The 27,209-nt window shown below is 39.7% G+C and overlaps 1 protein-coding gene across 3 annotated transcripts in view; it reads right to left on the bottom strand.

Moving 5' to 3' along the window:
• smyd3 (SET and MYND domain containing 3) overlaps positions 1–27,209 on the bottom strand; it is a 119,748-nt gene that overhangs the window by 12,475 nt on the left and 80,064 nt on the right. For all 3 annotated transcript variants that reach the window (XR_007037978.1, XM_047363290.1, XM_047363291.1), the window contains exons 6-10: positions 16,451–16,518; positions 8,905–9,007; positions 8,182–8,292; positions 3,234–3,321; positions 2,553–2,727 (exon numbers count right to left, since the gene is read on the bottom strand). Coding sequence is in view for 2 of the 3 variants with exons in the window: in XM_047363290.1 (XP_047219246.1) it covers positions 2,553–2,727; positions 3,234–3,321; positions 8,182–8,292; positions 8,905–9,007; positions 16,451–16,518 (545 nt within the window). In the remaining variant the exon portion in view is untranslated. The remainder of the gene's footprint in view (positions 1–2,552; positions 2,728–3,233; positions 3,322–8,181; positions 8,293–8,904; positions 9,008–16,450; positions 16,519–27,209) is intronic.

Here is a 27,209-nt window from a genome sequence, read left to right as displayed (position 1 = left end):
AATATTCCAGAGAGTTCTGTTTAATTTAGTAACTCAGTAGGACCTGCAGACACCCCCAGCTCAGGTAACAGAATCTGTTAATTGGAGAACTATGTGTTGTAGACTCCACAAAATCTGGCCTTTATGGAAGACTGGCAAGAAGAAAGTCACTGTTGAAAATTCATAAGAAGTCATTTTTGCAGATTGCCACAATATAGGTGTAGAATGTCACAGTCAAATCCACACCTAAATCCAACTGAGAAATTGTGGCAAGAGATGAATACTGCTGTTGATCAATCTTCAACTTCCAATATGACTGAGCTTGAGTTTTACTGCAAAGACGAATTAAATGAAACTTCTGTCCCTAGATATGCTGAACTGGTAGAGACAAACCCCAAAAGACTTGCAGAAGTAATTATACTACTTTGTGTTCGTATATCACAAGTTCACGGAGTAGGAATACTTGCAAGATTTAATTATATTAATTAATGGAAAGCTCAAAAGCTTTCCCATTTCAGAATAAATATGATGAAGTGGTGTAATATCTTATTATTTTGTATTTTATTGGCAATGTCTACTCATGCTTTCAAATATGACTTTTACCTGATGAATAAAAACATACCCATAAAGTACTTTATATGCCATGAGCAACACCAGGGGGAGTGAATTCTTTTTAAAGTACACAAATGTATTTCATAAAAACTGCATACATATTACAGAATACTAATATTTGGCTGATCAAAAAGTGAACTAGTATGGGGCGTGGCGCTGGTGGTGTAGTTGTTAGCGCACAACCACATATAGAGGCTATAGTCCTCGAAGCGGCCATCCTGGGTTCGAGTCTCGGACCCGGCGACCTTTGCCGAATGTCTCCCCCTCTCTTTGCCCCTCCTTCATGTCTGCCTACTATCAAAAATAAAGGCCCCTAGTGCCGAAAGAATTCTTAAAAAAAAAAAAAAGAAGTCAACTAGTATAATATGTTTTAATTCCAAGTAAAAAGGAATATAATTTTGCCTTTTGTAATATTTGAAAATGGTTAAAATCCAGTCAAAATAAAAACATTGACTTTCTACAGAAATACTGCGAATCTACAACTGGAAGAGGACCTGAAAACTGAGATAGGCACACCATAGCTTTCAGCTTCCAAAGAAAAAAAGAGGAAAAGATTTAAGATTTTAGCTCCCAGAGTCAAACTACAAACTCCAGAAACCAACCTCACTTTGGTTTTGCGTTTGCTTCTATGAGACACATTTTTCACAAGATGTTTAAATTACCCAGATCCCCTCCTTCCCACCACCATCACTCTTTTCTTCTGCAGCTCAGAGTCTGGTTATTTATTTATAAGCTGTGTTGTGGTTTCTCTCCTGTGGTTCGTTGTTGCTGGTGTGAATGAGAGCACGACTGTGCCACTGGAGCTGTGCCCTTCACACAAGATCAATTAGTCTCAGACACAAAAAGCAAAGTGCAATAGAGGTGTAAGGCTGAGAGGGAACATACCGCACTGCAGAAACAAGGATGCAGAGGTGTGTGAGGGTTGTATATACCAAACCAGACAATGTTGAAGTAATTTACTGTAACCTCAGATAGCGATTTTAAAGATCTGGACAAGATCAGACAGACAGGGGGAATTACACCCTGGGCTACCACCTCTCAATTATAACACAAGCAATAAATGCAGTGCTGTCCTGCAGAAAGCATGTAGCCTGGTCTCCCTATTCCGAGCAACGAACTGAAGAAGCCACAGCAGACAGATAAATGACATTTTATTACCTGGGTTTGGTGTACTGACTTTTCTAATGCTGCCCTGGTCTTATAGGAAACTGTGCAGGAAAATTGGTGAATCACTATTCTTTTTTGTATTTTTCTGTAGCACTAGTGGCCTTTATTTTTCAAATTTTACTTAGCAGACAGGAAAGAGGTGGAGAGAGGGGAAAGACTTGCGGCAAAGGTCGCCTAGGCCAGGAGCCGAATCAGCGATTGCTGGGTTGAGGACTGAAGCCTCTGAACATATGCCGCACATTTTTACCCCTGCATCACCACCGCACCCCGGTGCATTGCTACTCTTTACAGACAGGACAAATGTTGGTACTTTCGTAAAGAGTTAAGCTGAAGCAGGACAGTATGTTGGAGGGCTAAATACAAACTCCTAAAACAGCAGTAACCCACGTTGGAATAGATCATTTTACCAGATTAAGTAAATTTAATGTATTGGACTTGTGAAAGTTGTATGTCACACCAAGCAATAAACTAAAAAGTTTGAAGAAATTTAAAAAAATGTAATATATTTATTTACAGTATTTTGCCCTCATTCAGGGTGTGTCAATTACACTTAGAATGAACTATTGCCTTAATTTTCCTCCTACTGATGTTTATACAACCATCAATAGGAAGAAAACCATTAAATCTGTGATGGACTGACAACCTGTCCAAGCTGTAACCCACCTAGGCACCAGCTCACTTGCAACCCTTCAAGATCTCAGGGCAAACATAATTTTTTCTCTTAAAACCTTAACATGTAGTCCTCTGAATAAAATGTGACAGGGACTTTCATAAACACTTGAAGAGAAACTCACTTGTAAGCTGGAAGTGTCTTCATGCCATATCTCAGAGCCTCCTCCCACTGTCCCAGGTTAACAGCAGCATCTAAAGCCATGTCTGTAACCCTGAGCTTGTACAGATTTTCATCAGGAACTTCATCCCCAGCGGCTGATAAGAGATGACTGCAGCTCTCCAACAACACCTGCCAATCTACAGGAAGAAGAATTAAGGAAAAGGAACATCAACACTAGACGTCCCAAGTGGGATTAATCCTGGAGAACCCTGAGGGAAGTCTAAGGTATTGATGATGATGACCACATAAATGTACAGATTTATTTTTTTTGTAAAGATGTCTCTACTTGCCCTGTGTGTTGATTTATAATAAAAATGAACAGCCACACATTTAATTACAGACTTAATTAATTACAGACACTATTTCTAGATACAAAAATAATACCACCCTAATATAGAAATTAGAATATGATCTATGACGGTAGTGAATTAGAAAGCTTTCATGTTCACACCATTACACCCCTACAGCAATCACTATATAAAGATTTTCGAAATGTTTCTCAGTAACCAGGATGTAAAAAACAAAAATGACAAATGATTGAATATTATAAGGACAACAGATATCTACAAGGAATTATCATCAAGGACTGTTAATATTTACTTGGAATCCCCAGTTTGTGGTGGAAAGTGAAGGGAAAGGATACTGGAGTCAGTTTTCAGTTCTTCCAGTCTTGGTAGGGTCATCTTGAGCTGGTTCCATTTTTCTTCCTCCCCTGACAGCATGAGTCCCTCCTAAACAAAGAAAAGAGAACAGACAAACTGATATAACCTTGGTCTGCCACTATCTGAATAAAGCGCATACTAGAGGTTGGTGCAAACTCACAGAACACCAAACAGAAATGAATGAAGTGAAAAAAAGTAAAAACAGTACATTGGATCAGTGTAAGTTTTATTTTTCTCTAAGAGATACAATGCATGGGGAAAGTATTGATACTATCAACCTTTTTACATTTTGTCACCTTATGACCACAGATTTGATTAGGATTGTATGTGATAGACACAAAGTAACAACTGTGAAGTGAAAGAAAAATTATACATGGTTTTTATAGTTTTTTTAAATCCAAAATCTGAAAAGTGTGGTGTGTATTATTATTACGTCCCTGAGAGTCAGTGCTTTGAACCATCTTTGCTACAACTTCAGCTGAAAGTCCATTGGAGTATGTTTCTACCAACTTCGCAAAAAAAAAAAAAAAAAACCCTGAAATTCTTTTTTGAATTCTCAGACTGACAGCTCAGTCAGATTAGATGTTGAGCCTAGCAAACACATTTTCCAAATCTTGCCACAAAATGTCTCTTAACTGGGCCATTTTAGCATTTAAATATGCATTTATCTAAACTAGTCTTTAGTAGCTCTAGCTATACGTTAAGGTCGTTCATTCTCTGATTAATGTTCTTCTTGTAAGCCTGTCAGTATAGGTGGATGGCCATGGTTTGATACTGTAGGTTTGCAGTTGTGACGTACTATTCATTTTTAGACAGTGGATTGAGTGGTGCTCTGTGAAATGTTCAAACCTTGTTATAATATTTTATAACACTACAACTATATCATGTTGTTTTTTGACTAATGTTCTCTAACAAACCTCTGAGGCCTAGATTACAGAGAGGTGGAATCTACTTACTAATTAGGTGACTTCTGAAGGAAGATGGTTAAAGTAGATTTTAATTAGGAGTGGATGCAAGACGTCACATTTGTCAGATTTTGTGGTTGTAATGAGGCAAAAGTTCGAGGTGTGTACAAGGTACTTTATTGTCTAACATATTCAAGATTTAAGTAGGTGAAATTTTTTATCCTGTTCAAATCCTACTGTAACAGTCTGAAAAATCATAGGAAAACAGTGTACTTTCTGTTAGTAAAATGACATCAAAAAGACATCAGAAACGGTCCACTATAAAGATCCTGCTGATTTTATATCGACTATGTTGCCATGATAACTTCAGGCCACAACTGTGAAGCCTGTCGTCATAAGCTCGCGAAGTGCCTGTGACACGCTTTTCTCACAAATGCAGAAATTGAAAGAAAACATCTTAATATTGAAGGAAGGCGGTAATTAACATGATATTAGGATTCAAGACGCGATAAAAGACAATTCTGACACAAAATAAGCATAATTTGATGTAAACTTTTTCAAGCCTAAAGTCGCCCAAAAATGACATCAAAGGTCTTTCACTGTGTGAGCATCAATGATGAACGGTTTAGGTAAAAGCCAAGTCGCATTAAAAACAGTGTTAATATGATGAAACGGTGCATTGCTGGTGGTGGCAGCAATACTATGACATCAGCCGTTAGTCTGCACTACTTTCCTGAAGTGAAGAGAATCAGAGCTGCCTGGATCAGAACTGGAAAACTCACAAGGGACAGATGAGCTGGTCCCATCAAGCACAGCCAGTTGTGGCCGGAGGTTTTTTGTGCAAACTGCTTCGAACAAAAAACCTCTGAATTCACAAGAGAAATTATGTCAGAGGTCGGGATATCTGACAGACGAAGGAGAATGTTGAAGCAGAGTTTATAGCCACGCTGTTCAGTGCATCTGATGTCAAAAGACCGGCAAAGAAAAGGTTGCTGCTGCTGCTAAACGGATCAAGGCTCAGCAGGTAAGAACACTTCCTTGTCACAAATGTACATGTAGATATCGGCAGTTATTGTTAATAATTACAAATCCAACATTATTATTTTTAAAATATGAGAAATTACACACGCATTGGAAATATTTAAGCTCCGGTCCGCTACAAAGCCCGGAGGAGCAGATCGCGCAATAAAAGCCAGAGATAAATGTGGTAGCAAGTCCAAAACAACGGCATCCAGATATTTTCATGTGTTTTGTTCCACATTGGGTAAATACACTGAGTGTAGCGAAGCTATATTTGTTGCTTAATTTGGTGCATTTAATGTTTAATTGTTCGGTTTACAATACCATAGTTAATGTATATAGCCCACTAACTCAACTAATTGATCTGATGTTACCAACTGCTAATATATAGACGTGTATACATATATATAAATGGGTGTTTTTATTGATATAGTGAGATCTAGTCAGTTTTAGTGAATTATTTAGAAAATCCCGATGTTGTGCTGGTTCTGTTTCCTGATGGTGTGGTATGATTCATGCATGATTCCGGCCTTGCTCAAGCATCCGACAAAATTAGATGGCTGTCCGCACGTCGCAGCACTTAAGCTGCAACTAAAATATGTCAAAAGAAATATCAGATTCTTTGCTGCTGTATGTGTTGCTGCCATTGCAGCAGCAGTCAGTTAACGTTTGGGGGTTCCCCTTTGTCGTCATAAAAGAGCGCAACAAAATCGCAAAGGAGTAGTCTGGAAGTGCCTTTTTAGTGAAATTTATGACCATATATCTCAACAACTCTTGATTTCAGTGGCATGAATTTACTTTTTAACTGGATATATCATGAAAATTCAATGTCACAGGCACTTATAGCAAGTAAAAAAACACACAGTGTCTGTGTTGCATGCTCAACAAAGGTTAGCTGAATAAAATCAAAGTCATTGTTCCAGAAAACCAAGTGACACACATAAGCATAAACAGCCACAGCACTTTTGTGAGCTGTTGCGTTGGGGAAATGCCATTTAAACCCCAGTATAGAGACATCAAAGGCAAAGGTGAAGGCAGAAACAAAAAGATGAGAGGAGTGGAAGAAATGTAAGCAGACGGACCTGGACAGAAAAAGTGCGATATCAGGGCAGGAAGATGGAACGGGCATAGATTAATAGAAAAGAAAACTGCACCTGAAAGACAAGATAATTTTCTCATTTTTCAGTAGGTGGCCAGGCAGACAGAGGGAGGCTGTGAAGAGGTGGAGCGTGACAGACTGACAGAGAAGAAGAGCAGGACAGCAGGTGATAAGAAAGCATGTCAGAGTGAAAAAGCAGAAGAGGACAGGAGAGGGTACACTGAGACACGTTATGCAGAGATACACTCTGAGCAGCAGAACACAAAGTGAATGTGTGTGAAGGAGAGAGAGGGGAGGTACATGCATGGGTGTGTTTTAACTTCTGAAAACATTTTGTTGATTTATCTAATTAATATATTATCTGGTTTGGGTCAGTCGAATAGCATTAAAATTTGTGACAAGTTAAAGGGGTATCTTTTTTTCTCCTTTTTGAAGTGTAGATATTTGCAATCAAAAACATTCAAGTTCGGAGAATCGGGGAGAAATTCTCTTTGGTGAGTTGAGCTCAGAGCTAGAAGGACCAAACAAAAGCAAATATTTTAAAGGCTTAAACAACTCCAGGTTTACACTACTTTCAAAGGACTTTAAAGTTCTCTCTTTTTTCACAAAAAAAATAGAAAATAAATATACAGGAATTAATAAAATGAACATATATTTTGCTTTTGGTAGGTTGGACAAAGTTGAGCATTTTGAACCTTACCTTATAAGGAAAATGACTTTGTGGGAGCATAATCCTACTTTGCCTGCGCAGTGTGATGTATGGAGAGGTTGTGATTTTTTTCATCAGCATTCACAAAAACATGTTTTTATGCTTGCTTTCTTGTTTGTCGGATATATGCAAAAATGTTGTGCTGCTGAGTTTTGTAGGAACTTTAAAGAATATCTCGAATATACATGAATCAATCAGAATCTATCCTGTCTCCTGATGCCAAAGCAGCTCCCTCTTCTTCCACTGTTGATTCTGGTTTTAGGTCAGAGAAGCGCCACAAATTCATGTTACACTGGCAAACACGCTGCAAGCATCTCTGCAGGTGAAAACTATTTATAAAGTTTTCCTCAGAAAAAACACTGTCGGAAGGGACCATGGGCAAGTTGACACAGAGCCACATTATAAAGTCCAATCCAACTTTATTTGTAGAGCACTTTAGAACACCACAGCAGACCAAAGTGCTGTACAAAGTTGAAAATCAAACATGGTTTACACAGGAAACAAACACAATAAAACATGAGTGAATTACAAACAAAAATCATAGTAAGACATAAAATCAAAATAAAGCCATAAACTCTATAGAATAAAAAAAAACATCAAGGAAAATAAAATGTAATGAAATTAAGTTGTCAGAAAGTGTTAAAAACCAAGAATAATAGGTGGGTTTTAAGAAGAGGCCTTTTTGAGATGGAGGTACAGTCTGCAGGACAAAAGGTCTGGTTTAGTTCAACAGAGCTCACCACACTTCCTGAATAGATAATAATTTTTTTTAAGATTTGTTTGGCACTAGTGGTCTTTCTTGAACAGTGGTGAGAGAGAAGGGGGAAGCCATGCAGCTAGTGGCACGAAATTGGGAATCAAACCCAGGACAACAGCCTCTGCACATGTGCTCTACCAACTCAGCCACCCAGTGCTTGTATATGATCTTTGTAGCAAATGTGCTCACTCCATCCTTTTTCTAAGCTGCCAATTAAAGACCATCCATATGTTTGACATATTTCCATTAAAAACTGTCCTAGGTATGCCAACGCTCTATCACTGCAATCCATAACTGGCCCTAACTTCCCGTTTTTCAGAGAGGAATGGATGCATATGTTTTTTTGCTGTAAGAAAGTGTTTTTAAAGTTACTTTTCTGGTTCAAAAAAACACAACAGAAATGTCAGTTAGGAGTTTTTCTGATTTCTGTTTGTCTCACCTCTTTTTTTGAGTCACATCTCTTGCAGCGGCAGATGAAGTGGTACTGCTCGTCCAGCTGCCTCTGTCGCTCTTCAGCCAGAGACAAAGTCTCAATGTAACTTATAGTTAACTAGAAACAGCAGAGAACATGACACAAATGTTGAAGCGAAAGTATTGACTTTCAGAGTACTTTTGAATATTTTGTCTTAACGCAGAACACAGTTAAGTGTGATTCAGTGACGACTGATAAAACAGATGAATCAGTGCAAAATGAAATCTTGCTGTGGGAGATATGTGTGTGAAAGTCTCTTAGTCCAGATGGCATGGATGAATCTCATTACATATACCCACAATGCATCTCATTACACACAGCCACACGGGATGGTGGAAAGAAAATGGAGAAACACTGCCGTGTTAGAAGCTGTCATCCTGCTTGTGCTAGGGAGATGTTTCACTTGGCTACAGATTAAATAATCCTTAATAACATTAAGCTTATTGTGCATCCACTGATATTTTTTATTATCTGTACATTTAAATTCAGTTTACAACACAGTGGCTGTTAGTTTCATATGATGAATCATTCAAGGAGAAAAATAATTGAGAAAACAATAAATAACATGCAATAAATGTTTATGAATTGTAGGGACATGGAAGCAGGCAAATAATAACAATCAGTTAAAGGAGATTTATGTTTCAAATTGTTAATAGAGTAAAAATACAGACTGCATTTCCTTCTTCTTACCTCCTCTTTAGGGCTGATATCCTGGACAGCCCGGAGCTGCAGCCTCGTTCCCTCAAATACCATCACACAGTTTGGCCGACAGTCATGATTTAACAGGGATAAACTGAGACAGATCAGATAGGAGGGGAAGAAGATGAGAGCGAGAGGAGAGGAAAAGAGGGTAAAAGATGAAGACGACCAGTGATAGAGTAATGAGGAGTAGAGAAAGTAAGGAGAAAGTCATGGGAAAGAGGAGTAGAAGAAGGGGTCAGAGAGAAATGTAAACCATACACAACTGCACTTCATAATATGCTGCATGTCATAAGACTAGAAAACACTAAAGAAGACTGTAACAGACTTCAATCTGATTGTTCTGAAAATATAAAGATCAGACTAAAGCCCGGCCAAATTTTATAATGACTCAGTTTATTGTTGACTAAAAACAGATTTGTGCCAACATGTGTGTTACAGTGGAAAAGTGAGAAGTATTATTTATTCATACAGGTATATTTAATAGCGGCACACAGTTCTGGTCAGACGTTTACATACACTAATCTTTATGACCATTATATCAATTTTCATTCTTTTAATGATGTATTAAAATTTTTTTTTAATCAATATTATACAACAGAAATTAACTTTTTCAAACCAGAACTGGCTATTTAAGTCTATATTTATTTAGAAATCTCTCTAATATAACATGAAATAGATAAATAAACTTACAATACATACAACCCCCTTAACACCTCATAAAATGTCCCTCAGCGAATTGTAGAGAAACTACATGCTTTAAGTAACCATCAACATATAAAGTGGAGGATGCTGCAATATAAGTGTCACTGAATGCATTAAAACAAGTTTAAGATCACCATACATGGAGGGAGAGGATTCTAGCCAAAAAAAGCCCTTGCACCTTTATCAACAACTTTAAGTATGGCTGAAAGCAGTCGTCATGGGTTAGCTACAGGCTTTCTGAAGAAATTTTTTACAGTTAGATAAGACAAAGATAGAACCCAAACAGCACAATACTTAAGTATGGTTGGAGGTATGCGACCCTGACACTGAATGAACATTTAAGAAAATATTTAAGTTACGGCATGGTGGTGGCAGCATCATGCTGTGAGGGGGTTTTGATCACATTGTTTCTGCTGCTCTACACAATATCATTGGAGTATTGAGGACGGAGGACAACCTCCAAATCCTACCAATTCTGCCAAAAAGAGTGAGCAAATATCCAACCAGAACTGTTCCAGAAGCTCACTAAGGCCAAAAAAAAACTACATGGTTTCTCTGCAACTTGTTAAGCAAACAGTAACAGGTGAGCATGTATTTTTTATTCATTGAGATTTAAAGTTAAAAGCCATCCAAGCTTTTAATTCATAAACCTTGCATACAGTAACCATCTTCCTGTTTTAGGGGCATCTTATCATCTGCATAACAATGAAAAGCAATCTTATGCTTTCTGAAAATTGAGCCAAGCTGTAAGAGAGACAGGGGAACAGATGTCCAAGATTTGAGCTGTGCAGGACCCCACAAAACAATGGAACAGAATAGGATCTGCAATCATTTAGTCCAACACAAAATGCTCTCTCAGCCAGATGCAATCTTAACCACTTTCGTGCTTTACCCCATATGCCTGTACAGTGCTTTAGAAAGGCTTTCTCCAAAATCTTAAAGAAAAAGGGAAGCTTTGAATTAGCTAAAGACTGATGGTAAAGTGGGGTCAGGGCTATATTATTTAACAGTGGTTGCACTGGCCTGTTTAAACATTTTAGGAACCACACCTGGGGTCAGACTGTTATTAATAACAGCCAGAACAGATGGACCGAGAACAGAAATAACCTCTTTAAACACATGAGTTTGAACAACATCAGCAGGAAAACCTGAGGCTTCAAGTCACCCTTGAGATGATCAACAACCTTATATAGGAAAGACATAGTAACAGCCACAAACCGGTAGAAAGTAGCAGAGCCAGAGACAAAAGAGCCCTGACATTATTTATCTTTTCTACAAAGGTCAAAATGACTCACAAGCCTTGTAGGAAGGCTCAATATAAGGATTTTGAAGAGCATTTTAAAAAGCATTTAGAACAGAATCAATTGTTTTAAATAAACCATGTGGTTTGTGACAGTTTGGCACAATGACATTTGATAAATACTTTCTTTTTGCAGGTATCACAGTCGTCTGATAGCGATGCCAACAGTCCTGTAATATTTAAATGACACCTGGGGTGTCATTTGTCCAGGGCTCAACTTTATTACCACAAGCTAGAGCTCAGGTCTGCGATCTAGTCCGCATGTTGGATCAGGGATGCATCCTAAAACTGCACGACAGTGGCGTTCAAGGACTGGAGCTAGACACCCCTGAAGTAGTCTCCAAAATCATCATGAAGATGAATCAAGCCTAAGCTTTACCTGGATTTAATCAAATAAAACAACATAGTATATCATGGTTGTATTTGCTGAATTATGTGTCACCTCAATCAACTGAAAACCTCAAAGATCCACAGCATGAACCCCAAGTGAGTGTCTAGAAATTCCTGGACTATATCTGATGAGCATATTTCCTCCAGCACGAAAGGATTTACCTCTTGTTAAGCAGCCACCACCACAGCACACGACAATGTAATATCACTGCACATATGGCTGGTAAAAAACACTGAAGGGGTTTGTGTGCTTTGAAGGCCCCCTCCATTACTGCAGCTATCATTTATAATATTCAGTGAAACAATGAGTGCATGAGATTAAGAATGCGTGTTCAGCCTTTGTAAAACCATCAATAACGCCCCTGGCTTTGCTCTACAGTGGAGAAGTTGCAGGTTGAATATCAACTAGACATCAAGCCCTCTGAAACATGCTTTTATCTTGAAGGAGAGCAGCTCATTAGCATACTAATTAGATTAATTGGCTAAACCAAGTCTCACATAAACGATATCTGGGAAAGTAAATGTTACTGTGTAGCAGGGTGGAGTGTGACAGATGTGAGAGTGTAGAATACGGTCCTTATATCCAGCTGATATTTACTGAGACAACTAGTGAGAACAACCACATTATCTAAGACAGAAGCCTTTTATCTCATAAATACAATGTGATGACCTACCGGTCCTGAAGGGCTGGAGTCCTGCATGTTTTACATGTTTCCATGCTTTATTACACATGACCCAAAGGGCTGCATCAGTAGCAGGCTTCTGTGGAACGTACTGGCAGGCTGAGGAGATCATTTATTTGAACGAGATGTTGTAGAGTTAGGACACATCTAAAACCTGCAGGACACTGGCTCTCGTGGGCCAAAGCACCCCATCACTGTTTTGAACACATGAAACTGACTAACCTGTGTAAAGACTCATATACGTACTATCAGAATTACATTCTGTGAAATGAAGTGGCAAGTTCCAGTTTTATTTTTATTTCTTTTATTTCTGAGATTTATAGTCTAGAAATGGTAATCGACCCCAGGTCGATTTGTTGTAATTCAATCACTATTCCATACCCACTTGTTGGCATTTCATCACTTCCTACTTCCTTTTGTAGTGCTTAAAAAAAACAATGTGTTATACACATGTACTTAACCATAACATTTTACCTCATTTTACTTTGTAATTTGTTTTAATTTATTTATTTTTTTTAACCATGTCCTGTCTGGCAACGTAGCGCTGAGAATTGTTCTCTGAGTGCCAAGAAAAAGCCCAACAGATTCACATTCACAATGCTTTAAAGCTCTGCTTGATATTTATAAAATAAACTTTATTAGAAACTGCTTTGGGATTATTTCAATTGTTACAAACACAGAGACAGAAACGAAAAGAAAAAAAAATAAGAAGCACAAAAGAGAGAGACGTGGGGCAAAAAGGAAAAGGGGAGAGAAGGAGAAAAGAATGGAGGAGAGAAAGAAGGATGAAGAGAATACAAGATAACACCCTGCTTGCTTCTACACCTGCTGAATATTCATATTAACAGCTTTTTTACCAAAATGTGCACGGTACTTATCAATGCAAGATGTATTTAGTGGAAAGTGTGGCTCAATATAGAACATTTGTGTATTTGAATCTAAACACCTGGGGGTCTGAGTGTGAGCGCGCTTGTGTATACAAAGTTTCTCCATAAGAATATGCAATAGCGAGTGTGAGGAGCCACAGACCTGCCCCCCTGGACCTGGGACAGATACGAAGAAGATCCGAGCAATAGACATCGAAAGGCCCCCCAGAGCACAGGAACCCCAAAAGAACCATCGCCGGGACTATCACAATCCCCCCAGAGAAGAGCAGGGGAGAGTCCAAGGGGAACCACCTAGCAGCCACAGTGCAGAAGCCAGAGGGAGCTGCAGCGATGAGCCCACAGGCCCCGCCGGCAGCCGTCTATGCCTGAGCAGATCCAGCCATGGACCCAGAGACCCGAGACACCAGGACACATCACTCCCCAAGCAGAGGCCCGACAGAGCCCAGAGGTCCTGGCCCCAGGAAGCAGCCACCGGGAGTGAGCAAGCACACACCAAAGCGCCCAGCCTCGGACACCGAGAACCGCAAGTAATAGCAAGTAAGGGCCTAAAGTGATCCAGGAGAGGGAGCAGTGCAAGACCCAACCCGACACAAAAAACAGGCACACATTCCCACCCTCGTGCGCACACATAAAAGCACCCAACGTAAAAACAAACATCAATGGACATCATACACTCACTCACACTCCCCATACATGCTCTATACTCCCAGGTCCAGGTGCCGATACCACATAGTGGCAACCAGCCCCCGGACCCAGGAGGTGGTCCCCTTTCCTCCGTTGGTGGAGACAGTAAGACCACCACAGTACCTGTACCAGGGCTGGGCTAGCCTGGGCTGGTGCCTGAACCTGAGCGGCCCCGGCACAGACCCCGATCCCCGGCCCTGACCCCGGTCCCCAACGACCCGCATCCTGATGGGGCCATATACAAAAGAGGGGTCTACATGGTCCAAACTAGCCTGCCAACCACAGGCCACAATGGATGAAACAGTCCCAACCCGCTAATGAATTCTGATCCTAACCCCATGAGCCCTCCACCCCAATGTACCCCAACATGAATTTCCCCACAGGGCCACCCCCAACCAGGACACAGATATCGAACACATGCCCCGGAACCCAAACAACATGAATCCCCTTCCCACAGCACAGGGGCACACCCCCACAGGTGAGCTCCATCCCTGAAAAGTTAATGAAGCCAAATCCACCCAGCACAAGCTCCACACACAGCCCCGCTCCAAGCACCCCCGCCACATCCTGCCCCCGACCACACAGCGCACCGTGATGAAAAGGGCCCCGTACAATGCTACCCCAGCCCCCGACCACAGGCGCAACAGGGCATATGCCACCGAGCACTGCACCCACAACAAACCCCAAACCCACATCAAGATGTGACAAACTCACCCAGCAAGAGGTCCTCGGCCAGCGGCAAGCACGCGTGGCCGGTGTCCCCCACCAAGCCCCCCACAACCACACAAACACACCACATCACCGCCACTGCAACGATAGCCCAGGGAGAAAGATTATCCGGCTCAGCTCTACCATCGCCGCTCAGCCGATCCAAATGCCGGTGACCCCACATCCAAAAAGAGGACATAGCGCCACCCCTCCCCACCCCACACGCCGCAGCCTCTCCACGTCACACTCTAGCCCGCCGCCCCGATGCCCCCCCCGGACACGACAGCCAACAGAGCAGCACACCACCAAGCCTGCCCAACCATGGCCGGCGCCAGCAGCCCCAGCCCATCAATTCATGAGAGGAAAACATGCACCAGCCAGGTAACCGGGCTGGGCAGGCGAACCGCTGCAGGCAAAGCACAACTCGCCAGCCGCTCCAGTGCCGGCACAAGACGTACTCCACCACCTCACCCACCAGACCGACAACCACAGCCTGGCGCCCAGCCAGAGCCACAGCCACAGAGGGAATCATTGGAGGACGGCCACCAGCGCACGCCTTTGTAATTTAACATTTATAATAAAGTATAGTAATACATAAATGTAAAAAATGCTGAATTCTCACAGAAATACTTAAAGATTTTTTTTGTCACACTAAAATGTTTCAAATCTTCAAGCTAATTTGAATGCAGACAAAGATAACCTGAGGAAATGAAAAGTTTAGGGGACTTTTTGTAAAACGTGTCACAAAAAGCTAAAGCAGAAGAAATTTAAACCTAACACGGGTGAAGGATCAACAATCAGTTGTGATATCTTTAATCTTTTTCTCAGAACAGAAACGCCCAAAAATATTTTAACTTTACCAGTAAAGAGCTTTGAAAAAAACCTTTAATGAGAGCTCTACTCTCACTGTTTCCACTGAAGCTGAAAATGAAAGTATGTGCTCCATTTAAGTAAATATTCCAAATAAGGTTGTTAGATATAGATTTATTTGAAATTTGCAAACTTTGTAAAACTGTGATAATTAGCATGGGTAGTTGGGATTAAATGTGCTTGCAAACAAAAATTCTGAACTTTTGTTATGTAATTTAAAGTTAACAGGAAGTATAAACTGCAAAAGAGTATAACCTGGGAGAATACTGAAACCAAATACTGGTAATATTCAGCCTGTAAAAAATGTTTAGCACCCTCCCACCATGATACTACTCCTTTAGTTCAGGGTCCATCTAAAAAGTCCTACCACCGTTTCAGAAAAAGGTTCCTGCAGTGGAAACACACCTTGAGTCCTGATAGAGAACTATGAGTTTTTACATCATATTTTCAACAGGAAGATTAGCACTGAGGAAATGCTGTGAAGGAGAAATTTGTGGGAGGTGTAAAAAGCAACTAAAGGCAAAATAAGTACAACAAAGACAGAATATGAAAATAAAGTGACTAGTTGAACTGAGGTGCAGCCTTTGTAGAATCCCCCCTTTCTTTAGCAAACCCACGGTTGCTAGGGAACCTAAAATACGAATAGGCAGGGGAGCATCCTGCGAACGAGTCCATCATTTATGGATGAGCAGCAGCACAAATCACACCCAGACACACGGTTTGGCTGAGCTTCACTGAAGCCACTGTGACCATCTGACATACCATCGCCGGCCAGATAAACTGGCTGGGATACCTGCAGTGTTAGTGACCATATGTGTGTGTGTGTGTGTGTGTGTAGCAGCACTAACAGCATGTACAATGACAGGCCAAATCCCACCCCATTCACCCAGGAAGTAATAGAGGGATTACTGAGCATTTCGGTTTACTGTGTTTGTCCATAGATCTTTCACTTTCACAGTCCAGACAACAACCGTTTCATCATTCACCCAACAGCTCCAGTCAAATCGCATTTTGCCTCAAAACACTTTGACTTCTGTCGCCCAAACAGTGTGATGATATTCCTTAAGATTTTCATCTAACAAGGAAAAAAATCACATCCTCTTTTCTCTCCCTTTGCTTCTGACTTCAAAGAAGAGAGCGGGAAGCACTGTGAAGGCTGTGGGACAAATACTGTATCTCCAAGCTGCATTTTAATCTTGTGAAAGTCACAAGACCGGATGGTGAGCTACACTAAAATTAATTTAACATTTCATTTCTGTGGGCATCAAACCCTGACGTTTTTGTATGCAAGACTAAAAAATGTCTGTTACCTTGGATAGAGCCCCACTCCGATCTCCTGCAGCTCCGCGTCACTGATGGTGAAACAATTACACGTCACCTTAGGGAGAAATAAGGGATAAAAAAAAAGGCGAAACAAAGGAGAGGATGTGATTATTAGTTTATCTGCTTCAGGTAGTCAACAATACCGTTAATCATCTGTTATGCTCACTAAGCTCATGGATCTACTGAATCTCAGCAGCACTTGCATGAAACCTGGCATGCAGTGATGTAGGTGTGTAGATTCTTCGAAATTACGACCAAGTTATTTTTGAGTAGCAAAAGAAAGCCTTTTTAGAAAAGAAACAAAGGGTTGTTGGAAAAAAAAGAAATAGCTACAATACCTTTAATCTGCTATATTAAACAGAAATCTTTCAGCCATTTTGGACACCTGTGCATATGAAGGTGGAAAAAGAGTCCAGAAATAATAATAGATAATAAAAACTTAAAAAACATGATCTTTAAAACATGGTTGAGGTAAATTAAACATAATCTGACTTATTTCCTTAGAGCACTACTAAAGGAAAAAGTAAAATATATTTACATACGAGTATGCAACATTTTATAGAAATGGCAGATTATTCCAACACAAATCCTGCCAGAAAATCTAATTAAAGTCCCAAAAAAAGACATTAGTTTTATTCAGTTAAGCTCACCAAACTCAACATGATTCTTGGTTTTGTCATGGAGAAACCAGAGCCGGCTTTGTCTGGAACTTGTGTTGTATATTTCTAAAGAAAACTGAAGCCTCTCCTGAATAATTCACCTTTCAGCTGTGAGTTGTTTTAGGTATGTCATTACCAGTTTTGCACAGACTGAAATTTTTGCCCCTTCCTCTTTGGAAAACAGCTCAATCTCAGTCAGATTGGATGGAGAGCATCTATGAAGATCAAGTTTTAAGCCTTGCCAAAGAATTACAAGTGGATTTTGCTCCCGACCTTACAGGGCCACTCGAACACATAGATATGCTTTGATGGAAACCACTCCCTTATAACTCTGTCTGTATTGTTTAGGGTTGTTGTCCTGCTAGAAGTGCTGGTCAGAATTAGCTATGCTGTGCATGTACATCATGTCTACTGATTGCAATCATACTGTGCATGTGCTCCTTTTCAAATTGCGCCATTTTCTGAGAAAACGCGTGCTGTTGTCGTGTAGACCAACAGTGGAAAGGCACCAAACCTTTTCCGTTTTCATCAAAAAACATCATATATGCAGGGCATTAATTATGAGCAGCAGATCATGTGTACACCAACACCATCACACACTGAAAGCAGCTAGCTTCACTTTATACACGTCTACCCCTGAGTGATTCACAGGAAGAAAACCATAAAAAGGGCAAAAACTGACAAAAAAGAGATATTTATATAATTCTAACATCAAAACCAATGAATGCCGTCAAATTAATATTTACACCAGTTCAAATCATTATAGCTAAACAAAAGGTAAATCACAAGAATAATTCAAATTTAGCATGACGTTTCTAAGCACCACCCTCCTAATGTTTGCTCAAAGAGCTTTTCAGGAGCACCTCGAGCGTCTCTCTCCCTTTTGCTGCCCCCCCTGCTGAAGAGACAAACCAGGAAAAGGCGAGTGCTTGTTGCACTAAACAGTTATATTGTTAAACTGTTAGATATAAATCAATAGAAATTTAAGGAAAACACAAATTGACATTTGGAATTACATTGTCTTTATTCAGCAAGAATAGCCAGTCCCTCTGCTTCTCAAGAATGCTCCTCAAATGTCTCAACACAACAACAGCAAAGAACTCAAATAACTCAACCATTTGGTCTTTAATTCAATTATAAATCACACAAAAATAAAAACCTGTACTCGTCGTCTACCGCTTCATCCGGGACCGGGTCGCGCGGGCAGCAGATTCAGTAGAGACACCCAGAAGTCCCTCTCCCCAGACACCTCCTCCAGTTCCTCCAGGGGGAGCCCAAGGCATTTCCAGGCCAGGCGAGAGACATAGTCCCTCCAGCGCATCCTGGGTCGTCCCCCGGGCCTCCTCCTGGTGGGACGTGCCTGGAACACCTCCCGATGAAGGCGTCCAGGAGGCATGCAGTATAGATGCCTGAGCCACCTCAACTGGCTCCTCTCAATGTGGAGGAGCAGCGGCTCTACTCCGACCTCTTCCTGGATGGTTGAGCTCCTCACACTATTTGAAAGGGAGTGCCCGCCACCCTATGGAGAAGGCTCATTTCAGCCGCTTCTATCAGGTCTCGTTCTTTCGGTCATGACCCAAAGTTCATGGCCATAGGTGAGGGTAGGAACGTAGACCGACCAGTAAATCGAGAGCTGCCCCTTCCGAACAACAGATGCAAGGCCATCCCCCCGTGGGCTGACCACCTGCAGGGGAAACCATGAGGGACCGGTTCAAAGAGGATTGGGCGGCGGACGAAGGTGGAGACCTCGGTGGTCCAATCTTCGGATGCTTAGGCTGGCTCTAGGGACGTGGAATAATAAAAACCACATTTCATAAAGTAGCGGAAGCCCTGATCTCCATAACTCATATGTTGTGAATTAACCTGAAGCTTACAAACTAATGACAGTCTTCCTCGCCTTTTCCATGTATATATCTATCACAAATAAAAAGTTAAAAGCAAGACTGCAATATATACATAGTTTTAAAAGTAATACGCAATTTATTATATATTAATAACATTATGTTAATATTAAACAAACTGGTACACAGATAAAATAAAAAAGACAAACCTTTGAAAAAAGTATATTAAACAACCAGATTCTCACAAGCAATAGGCATGAACTTTCAAACCAGTAAGTGAGAGTTTAAAGAGAGATTTTCCTGAACTTAGAGACGACACACAGATGGCTTAATTAGTTTAAAAAAGAAAGTTGGACAGATGATAGACACATCAACAAACAAATAACAGGAAGTTATAAAGATAAAATCTTAAAAACATGAAATAACCCCAGTGTCAGATGCTTCAGTTACTAATCTTGCTCTTAAGGAGCTCATGTGCTTCAGTGCGACTCTGTGCTCCAGCAGGTATAAAACTGAAACTGTATTAATATTCACTCAACATTCAGCAGATACTCAGTGGAAGGGTAGTATTTACAGCGAGCTACAGACAAATGTTTTCCACTCTGGCTCATTTTCACATCAAAACCAAAAGTTGTTCAATGATTTCATGTCTAGTAAACATAAGTTGGCTCAGACCCCAGGGGAGCTGAGAGGTTTTTGCTAAACTTATTCCAAAGTTTGACAGAATCCCTAAAGTGGAACTAAACCAGATGTAAAGCATAACCCCACTCCCAGATAAATGTTGAAAAATTCCACCAAAGTGGGCAGTGCCAAGAGACACTGAGGGGCATGGCCAAGTGTGGGGATAAGCAGAGGGGGTTAAGAGGGATGTATGCAAAAAAAAAGTTGATTTGGAGTTCAGCTACTCTTCACGTTTTCCCACACACTTCATTGTTATTCAGTTTTTCAGTCAGATATGCATCATTTAAGCCATAAAGCAGAAAAGACAATGAGAAGATGAATAAAAAATGGGCTTTATGTAAAGTTTGTCTTACAGTGGAGCAATCTAGATTAGAATATAAAAGCTTTAATTTGTTGTTTTAATCAGTTGAAGCTCAGAACATCAATTACATGCACTGCCAGGCCTCAGGAAATCATCACATGGACTGGAGAAACAGGCTCCAACTGGAAAAGTACTGCAGTGAATTAAATGTTTCAGCTGGCAACAAGTTACCTAACCCAAACTGGTCCACCAAGGAGCTACTTTCTTCTTAAACAACAACGTAAGAAGACATATCATCAGGTAATGGAAAAGATGCAACTCTCTTTTTGAAGAATCAAATTATTGGTTTTTGTCAAGTAAACAAAATAAATTAGGACTGCTGAAATTACAAACATAAAAACTACCAGTGTCTTTAAAAATACCAAAGCTCTAAAATGCAGATAGAAAAAAAATCTTAAATGACTGATCATTCAAGTCAAACTAACTTAAATGTCATTCAACAAATAGAGCTGCAACCATCCCACTGTTGTAGCACAACTCCTCTGATGTTCATTAGCGGTCTGGGTGCAGTAATCACTTGCAGATTAGTTGCCACACAAAGCTGATTTAACTACTTTTTATGGCCGTGCAACATATTGAGAGAGGAAATAAATAGAAGAATAGAATAGGAGAAGAAGGTTTCCACGCACACTGTGAAGAACCTAAAGTACTGCAACAAAGCAGGATGAGCAACCGTGAAAGGAAACTTTTGGTTTTTTGAAGTGAAGCTCTGTGGAGCATAACTACCCTTTAAAAAATTCATAACAGAGTTTGAACCTCTGTCATTTTTAATTTAAACAGTTATTAACATAGACGTCTATTGTCATTTATATTAGAGCTCCTGTTGGACCTTTACAAATAATTTATGTGAAACAAATATTACAAAAAGTAATAATTTAAGCATAAGTACCTGAAAAAAATCTTTGATAACTTCCTAAGATATCAAAACTATTAGTTTAATCTAAACCTTCAACTTGTATGTTAGACTCAATCCCAACCAAATAATTTAAGGAAGTGTTCCCTTTGATTACCAGCCCCATTTTAGATATGATAAATCTATCCTTAGTAAATGGATATGTACCAAAGGCTTTTAAGGTAGCTGTAATTAAACCTTTACTTAAGAAACCTTCGCCTGGTCAACATGACTCGCTAAATTACAGACTTATAGCCAATCTTCAATTCTTATCTAATATTCTTGAGAAAATAGTTGCTAATTAAATGTGTGAGCATTTACACAGTTTCGTTGTCCCCCTCCCCTTCTACTTCCCTATTTCTAAGGGGATTGCTCAATCCAGCTCTCCATCCAACGGGTCCGGACTTCCCTAAACCTGGAAGGTTTTACTAAGTAGGTTTACTGGAAAATCTGTTTAAGCTGGTGTCGGGAAATGACATGCCTAACCTCTAACAGTCTGCATCCAAAAGGTTCGCCCTTCTTCAACTGGTGGTTTGGACGACCGAGTAGTCCACAGCAGTTATCCACTCCTCAACAGTCACTTCTTTTAACGGCTTCTCATTCCCTATTTTACAACTTGTAATTGGTATATGGGTAAGGTTGATTTTAGTGGCTCGGCACGAGCCCCAAGGGCATTGTTTTAACAAGCTTGGCATAAGGCAACCTATAAAAACCTCCTAAAATCATTTGGAACCAGGCAACAAGACATTTTACCACCAACAAAAAAATAAAAATAAAAATAAGGTGACTCAAATAATTGACTGCTTGGAGTTTCGATGGTCAAGCTGGAAAAAAAGAAAAAAAATTTTTTATTTGTATTTAAAAAATTTAAAAAACAGAAACTTTGTTGGCATATGTTTCAAAAGTCAGTAGCTTCCAGAGGCTGAATAGTTGAAGGAAACCATTGAGGTATAATTGAGGTTGGTTCAAGACTTCCAGAAGCCTGAAACTTAGAGCAATCAGTTGTTCACTGACCAGGTTCACTTCAGTTGTCTTGGTAAAAATGCAACAGATGAAATTCAAATTCTCAATTCCAAGTTGCAGCTCTTCTCAGGGCACAAGGTTCGATCCTCTTTATAATGCAGAATTGTCAGAGGGGCTGCATCTCCGGTCTTCTAATTCATCTGTAGCTTCTTTCTCCGTCCAATGTTGTTCGCTGGTCTTCTGCAAGGAAACAACCCCGTTTCTTTCTTAGGCACAGTTTTTATATTGCAGATAGCCTCACTGCTCATACCCTGTTGCCAGGCAAGCTTTCCCATCATTGAGTTACGTGGTCACCGTGACTTTTCGGTGCTGTCTCCCAGCCTCCGTAGACAGAGTCGTAAACAGCCCGCAGCTGGCTCCCCGTGTTATGACTTTTGCCTGTTTATCGACCTTCACAACTCCCGCTCCCATCCTGGTCCCATGACTTTTGCCTGTTTTTCGAACCTCAGACTGACAAAAAACAGCGTGCACCTTGCTTCTCGTTTCTCACTCCCATGTTCATTATGACTTGAGCTTGCTCGTTGACCTTCCATCCATGCCAAGTTCCTGTGAAGATGGCTCTCCTCTGCCCCTCCCGTCCTAATGTTATGACTCTGCCACCTCTGGCTCCCAGACCATGATGCCCTCCTTATCTGCTCAGCCTCAAGCTTTCTAATACAGTATTTTTCTGCTTCTCGCTCTCACACCAGTTACAGCGAAAAAAAACAAAAAAACATCACTTCGTTTTTATTCATACATCACAATTGATTAACATTACCCCTCTTTATTACATGTAATAATTGTAGAAAAATAGAAAATCATCATACTTTTTTCTTTGATTATACATGTAATATGATCATTATTTATTTGATACTCTAAAGATTAGGCTCTCATTTCATCATATGTGATTGTTGTTAAACTCAATCACAGTGATACACTTCTGCAAAAGAAAGAATAATTAAAACATGCACAAAACGGGCCTCCAGACTTCACAGCTTTAAAATGTGAACATTTACTGTTGAATATCTCATTGATCTAATTATGAGGGTTTAATTAATTTTTGCATGGATACATGGAAGGATCTCACCTCATTTTGACAACAGCAATGATCTGTTTGAAGAGTTTCAGTCAGGTTTCAGCGCTCATCATAGCATGCAAACAGCACTAGTGAAAGTCACCAATGATATTCTCCTGGCCTCAGATAGTGGACTTGTGTCTGTACTTCTGTTAGATCTCAGTGCTGCATTTGATACAGTTGATTACAATATTCTCTTAGAAAGGCTGGAACACACTGTATGCATCAGGGGAACAGCACTAGGCTGGTTTAAATATTATTTGTCCAACAGATTCTAGTTTGTTCATGTAAATGATAAATCATCTTTAAACTCCAGGATTAATTGTGGAATACCACAGGATTCAGTGCTTGGGCTTATTGTCTTTACTCTTTACTATTCACTATTATGTTGATGATACTCAGCTTTATTGATCTATAAATCCTGATGAGCCCAATCAGTTAGATAGACAACAGGCATGTTTTGAAGACATAAAAACTTGGATAACTTTAAATTTTGTGCTTCTATATTCAGACAAGACAGAAGTTGTCGTCTTTGGACCGGAATCTTTTAGAAAGAAACTCCTTAGTCAATCAATTAATGTGGACGGCATTAATTTGACCTCCGGTAATCAAGTAAAAAACCTTGATGTTATTTTTAAACAGGACATGTCATGTAAATCCCATATTAAACTGGTTTTTAGGATTTTGTTCTTTTACCTCCGGAACATTGCCGAAATTACAAATAACCTATCCAGGAGTGACACTGAAAACCTAGTTCATGCATTTGTTACTTCAAGGCTGGACTATTGTAATTCTTTACTATCAAAATGTCCACAAAATGCAGTTAAAAGCCACCAGCTGACCCAAAATGCTGCAGCAAAAGTTCTGACGAAAATTTAAAAGAGAGAGATGGCCCTGTCTTTCAATATATAACCCTGTCTCTCCTAGACATAGCTACTGGCTGAGCTTTTACTGTGACTAACTGTATATGCTCTCTTTCATACTCTTACACCAGTAACAAAACCCCTGTGCAGCTGACTGAAAAAACTAGTCAAAAATGTTAATGAACCTTTTTCTGCTTTGTGAACATTAATAAAAATTTCACAGTCCTGTGCAGCTACTGAAAGGACTGCAGGAAACTGTCCATTTCTAACAACAGCTATAAACAAACCACAGCAGTAAAGAGCTAATTAAATCAATTGACCTTGGTCAAAATCATTAAAGCCTACATTTCTTGATGTGGACAGTCTTCTTTTTAGATTAGCACAAAAACAACTGAACCTGATTTGCTTTATGGCTGCACATAATACTGTAGTGATTGAAATATCCTCTGCATTGGACAGGTGAAACAATACTTCATGTCACTGCAGAAATGGGCGAACGTATCGGCCATCAGTAACCATGGTGACGGCCATTTCCTTCATGCAATAAGAGCCTCCTACTGTTTACCTGGTTATTTATAACCTGTCTGTTAATAATGAGAGCTCTTAGCAGATATGAAGGAGTTCACATGAGGTCAGTCTGGTGAACTGTTGGTGATGAGGGACTAGGTCTGAAGGAGCAAAGAGGAAAGAGTCTGACAGGCTGCTGTCTATCCGTCCCAAATGAATAGATTAAACTCTACATAATTAAATAAGAGAACCTCTGCAGCAAAGAAAAGTAGGTCTTTAGCAAGGATGACAACCCTGATGTGATTCAGACAATGTCAAAGTTACTGTGGAAATTTTTCCATCACTGCATAAGGAACAAAAGACACCAATGCAATCATCTAACCATATTAAGGGTGTTTTTTTCAAAAATGTTCCAGACAGCATCAGTCTCAACACCCATTTATTTGTTCGCTTGGTTATTTTTCAGCCTGTCATAAACGATATTTGTGATTAGCATTGGATGAAACTTGAAGACATTAAAAACTGGCAAGAGAGGAACAAAAGCAGGCGAGCCAGAGCAGGCGAGTGATGAGGAGAATAAGATCAAACATGTCAAATTCTGTGGTGAGAAAAAGAAAAAAAACAACTAACTGAAGGTGTCATTTATAGACTCCACAGAATGTCTACAGTATTCAGCAGCTCTCAAACTCTACACACCCGTTAAAATTTGAAAAATTTGATGTTCCTGAATCATTTCAAAACTTTTTCCATGTAGCTTCATAAATACATGACATTACCTTAGAAAAATGCTTTTTAATTTTGTTTTTGGCAAAACAGCTAAACTTAATATGATGCTTTAAGTTCATACTTCACTCTACTTGTAAAAACATCAAAAGCTGCAGACAGCTTATGACATAATTAATTACTACTTCGATAGAAATAAGAAGACTAAAATGGTTGCACTAACACAACTGCTCATATTAGAAGCCACTTAGATTCAGGATTGCAGTAAAAAATTAAAAAAATATATCTAGCTGACATTTCAAAAACATTTTACCCATAAAAATTACCCATATAGGCTGCAAAGCAGGGGGTGGGACTCTAGGACAGCAGTAAGCAAAGCAGATTTTGTCATCTAATGTCGATATGTTGGGGTGGTTTGCTTTGTCCTGTCTAGCCAGTTTAAAAATTAAATAAAACGTGTGACTGGAAGGTTTAGTTTTAAGGTAGCTAGAACTGGTTCAATTACTGTCACTCTGGAAAAACTACAAAGGCCATCAGACCAAATCAAAGGCAGCATATCTGTGTTTGCTGTGTGTGTGTGTATGTGTGTTTTCTTTGATAAAGTATTCATGACCTAATCACAGTACTTTCATCTCTCCATAGACAGGCAGAAAAAACCCCATAAAAACACAAGGTTAAACATCATATTCTCACTGAGTTTGTCTGAAAAAGACAGCAACCATTAAAGTCTGGATAAACTTTAGGGCAGTGCATTGCTTTTTAATTTATAGATAGAATTTAAAAGACAATCCTGATGTAAAGGTTTTTATCATGGTAAGATTAGTTTTCAGACCACAGTCAAATAGCATTCTTCCATCTCACAAAATTTCAAGTGTAATGACGATGGGCTGTTACGTTTCAGTGAACGTACTGCTATAACACTGATATCAATATGTGGATGTCCTCCTGAATGTTTTCTACGTATTTCAGGAGTTCTTATCTATAGTGAACACAAACTCCCCAGATTTGACTTCTACTGTTATGATTTGTGGATGTTTTGGGGTTTTTGTTGGTCTTTTCACAGTTCAAGTTTTGAATCATGTACCTATTTATTTTTCTGGTCATATTTTAGTCTTGTTCATGTTTTGTCAAGTTTGGTTTTTGGTTCTGGTCATGCTTTAGTTTTTGTTTGTTTGTATTCAAGAGTCTCTTGTTTTTGCTCCAGTCACGTTTTGTTCTGTCTGCTAATTAACATCAACCGGTTCACCTGCACCTAGTTAATGTCTTCTTGTTTCACCTGATCACACTCCATATATACACACCTGTCCTGTTTATTCCTCACGGAAACATTCTCAGATCATGCTCATTTCTTGTTTTGTGGATCATGCCAAGCCTGTCCTGCCTGTCCGTTTATTGTTTTGTTCCTGCCTCTTCTGAGAGTGAGTTTTTGTTTTTTTCAATTAAATGGTTTTGGACTTACCGTCATGCTGCCTGCTAGTCTGCATTCCGGGGTCCTCTATCTCGTAAGCCATAACATCTACACCATTTAATCGTTTTTCTCAAGGTCTCTTTTGCTCTAGTAGAATATACCACTAGGTGAACTTAACTGGACCTGAATTACAAGCTGCTTTACTTGGAATTTGGCCATATTAGGATTAAGTACAGGTGAACAAAGAACAAGAGAGAAGCAAACACGTCAATGACTAGACTGTAAATGCTGTGTAATATGCTAGATGTTGCATGAGCCCTTCTAACTTTTTAGAGTGAATTTGAATGAATTGATGTGATCCATGTGGTAGTATGAACTATGACACATTTCAGACACTACAGGTCCTTCTCAAAATATTAGCATATTGTGATAAAGTCCATTATTTTCCATAATGTCATGATGAAAATTTAACATTCATATATTTTAGATTCATTGCACACTAACTGAAATATTTCAGGTCTTTTATTGTCTTAATAAGGATGATTTTGGCATACAGCTCATGAAAACCCAAAATTCCTATCTCACAAAATTAGCATATTTCATCCGACCAATAAAAGAAAAGTGTTTTTAATACAAAAAACGTCAACCTTCAAATAATCATGTACAGTTATGCACTCAATACTTGGTCGGGAATCCTTTGGCAGAAATGACTGCTTCAATGCGGTGTGGCATGG

This window comes from Girardinichthys multiradiatus, chromosome 4 (assembly GCF_021462225.1).
Source record: "Girardinichthys multiradiatus isolate DD_20200921_A chromosome 4, DD_fGirMul_XY1, whole genome shotgun sequence".
NCBI classification, from domain to species: Eukaryota; Metazoa; Chordata; class Actinopteri; order Cyprinodontiformes; family Goodeidae; genus Girardinichthys; species Girardinichthys multiradiatus.
Note: the sequence above shows the minus strand (reverse complement) of the source record. Positions and strands in the feature narration are given on the sequence as shown.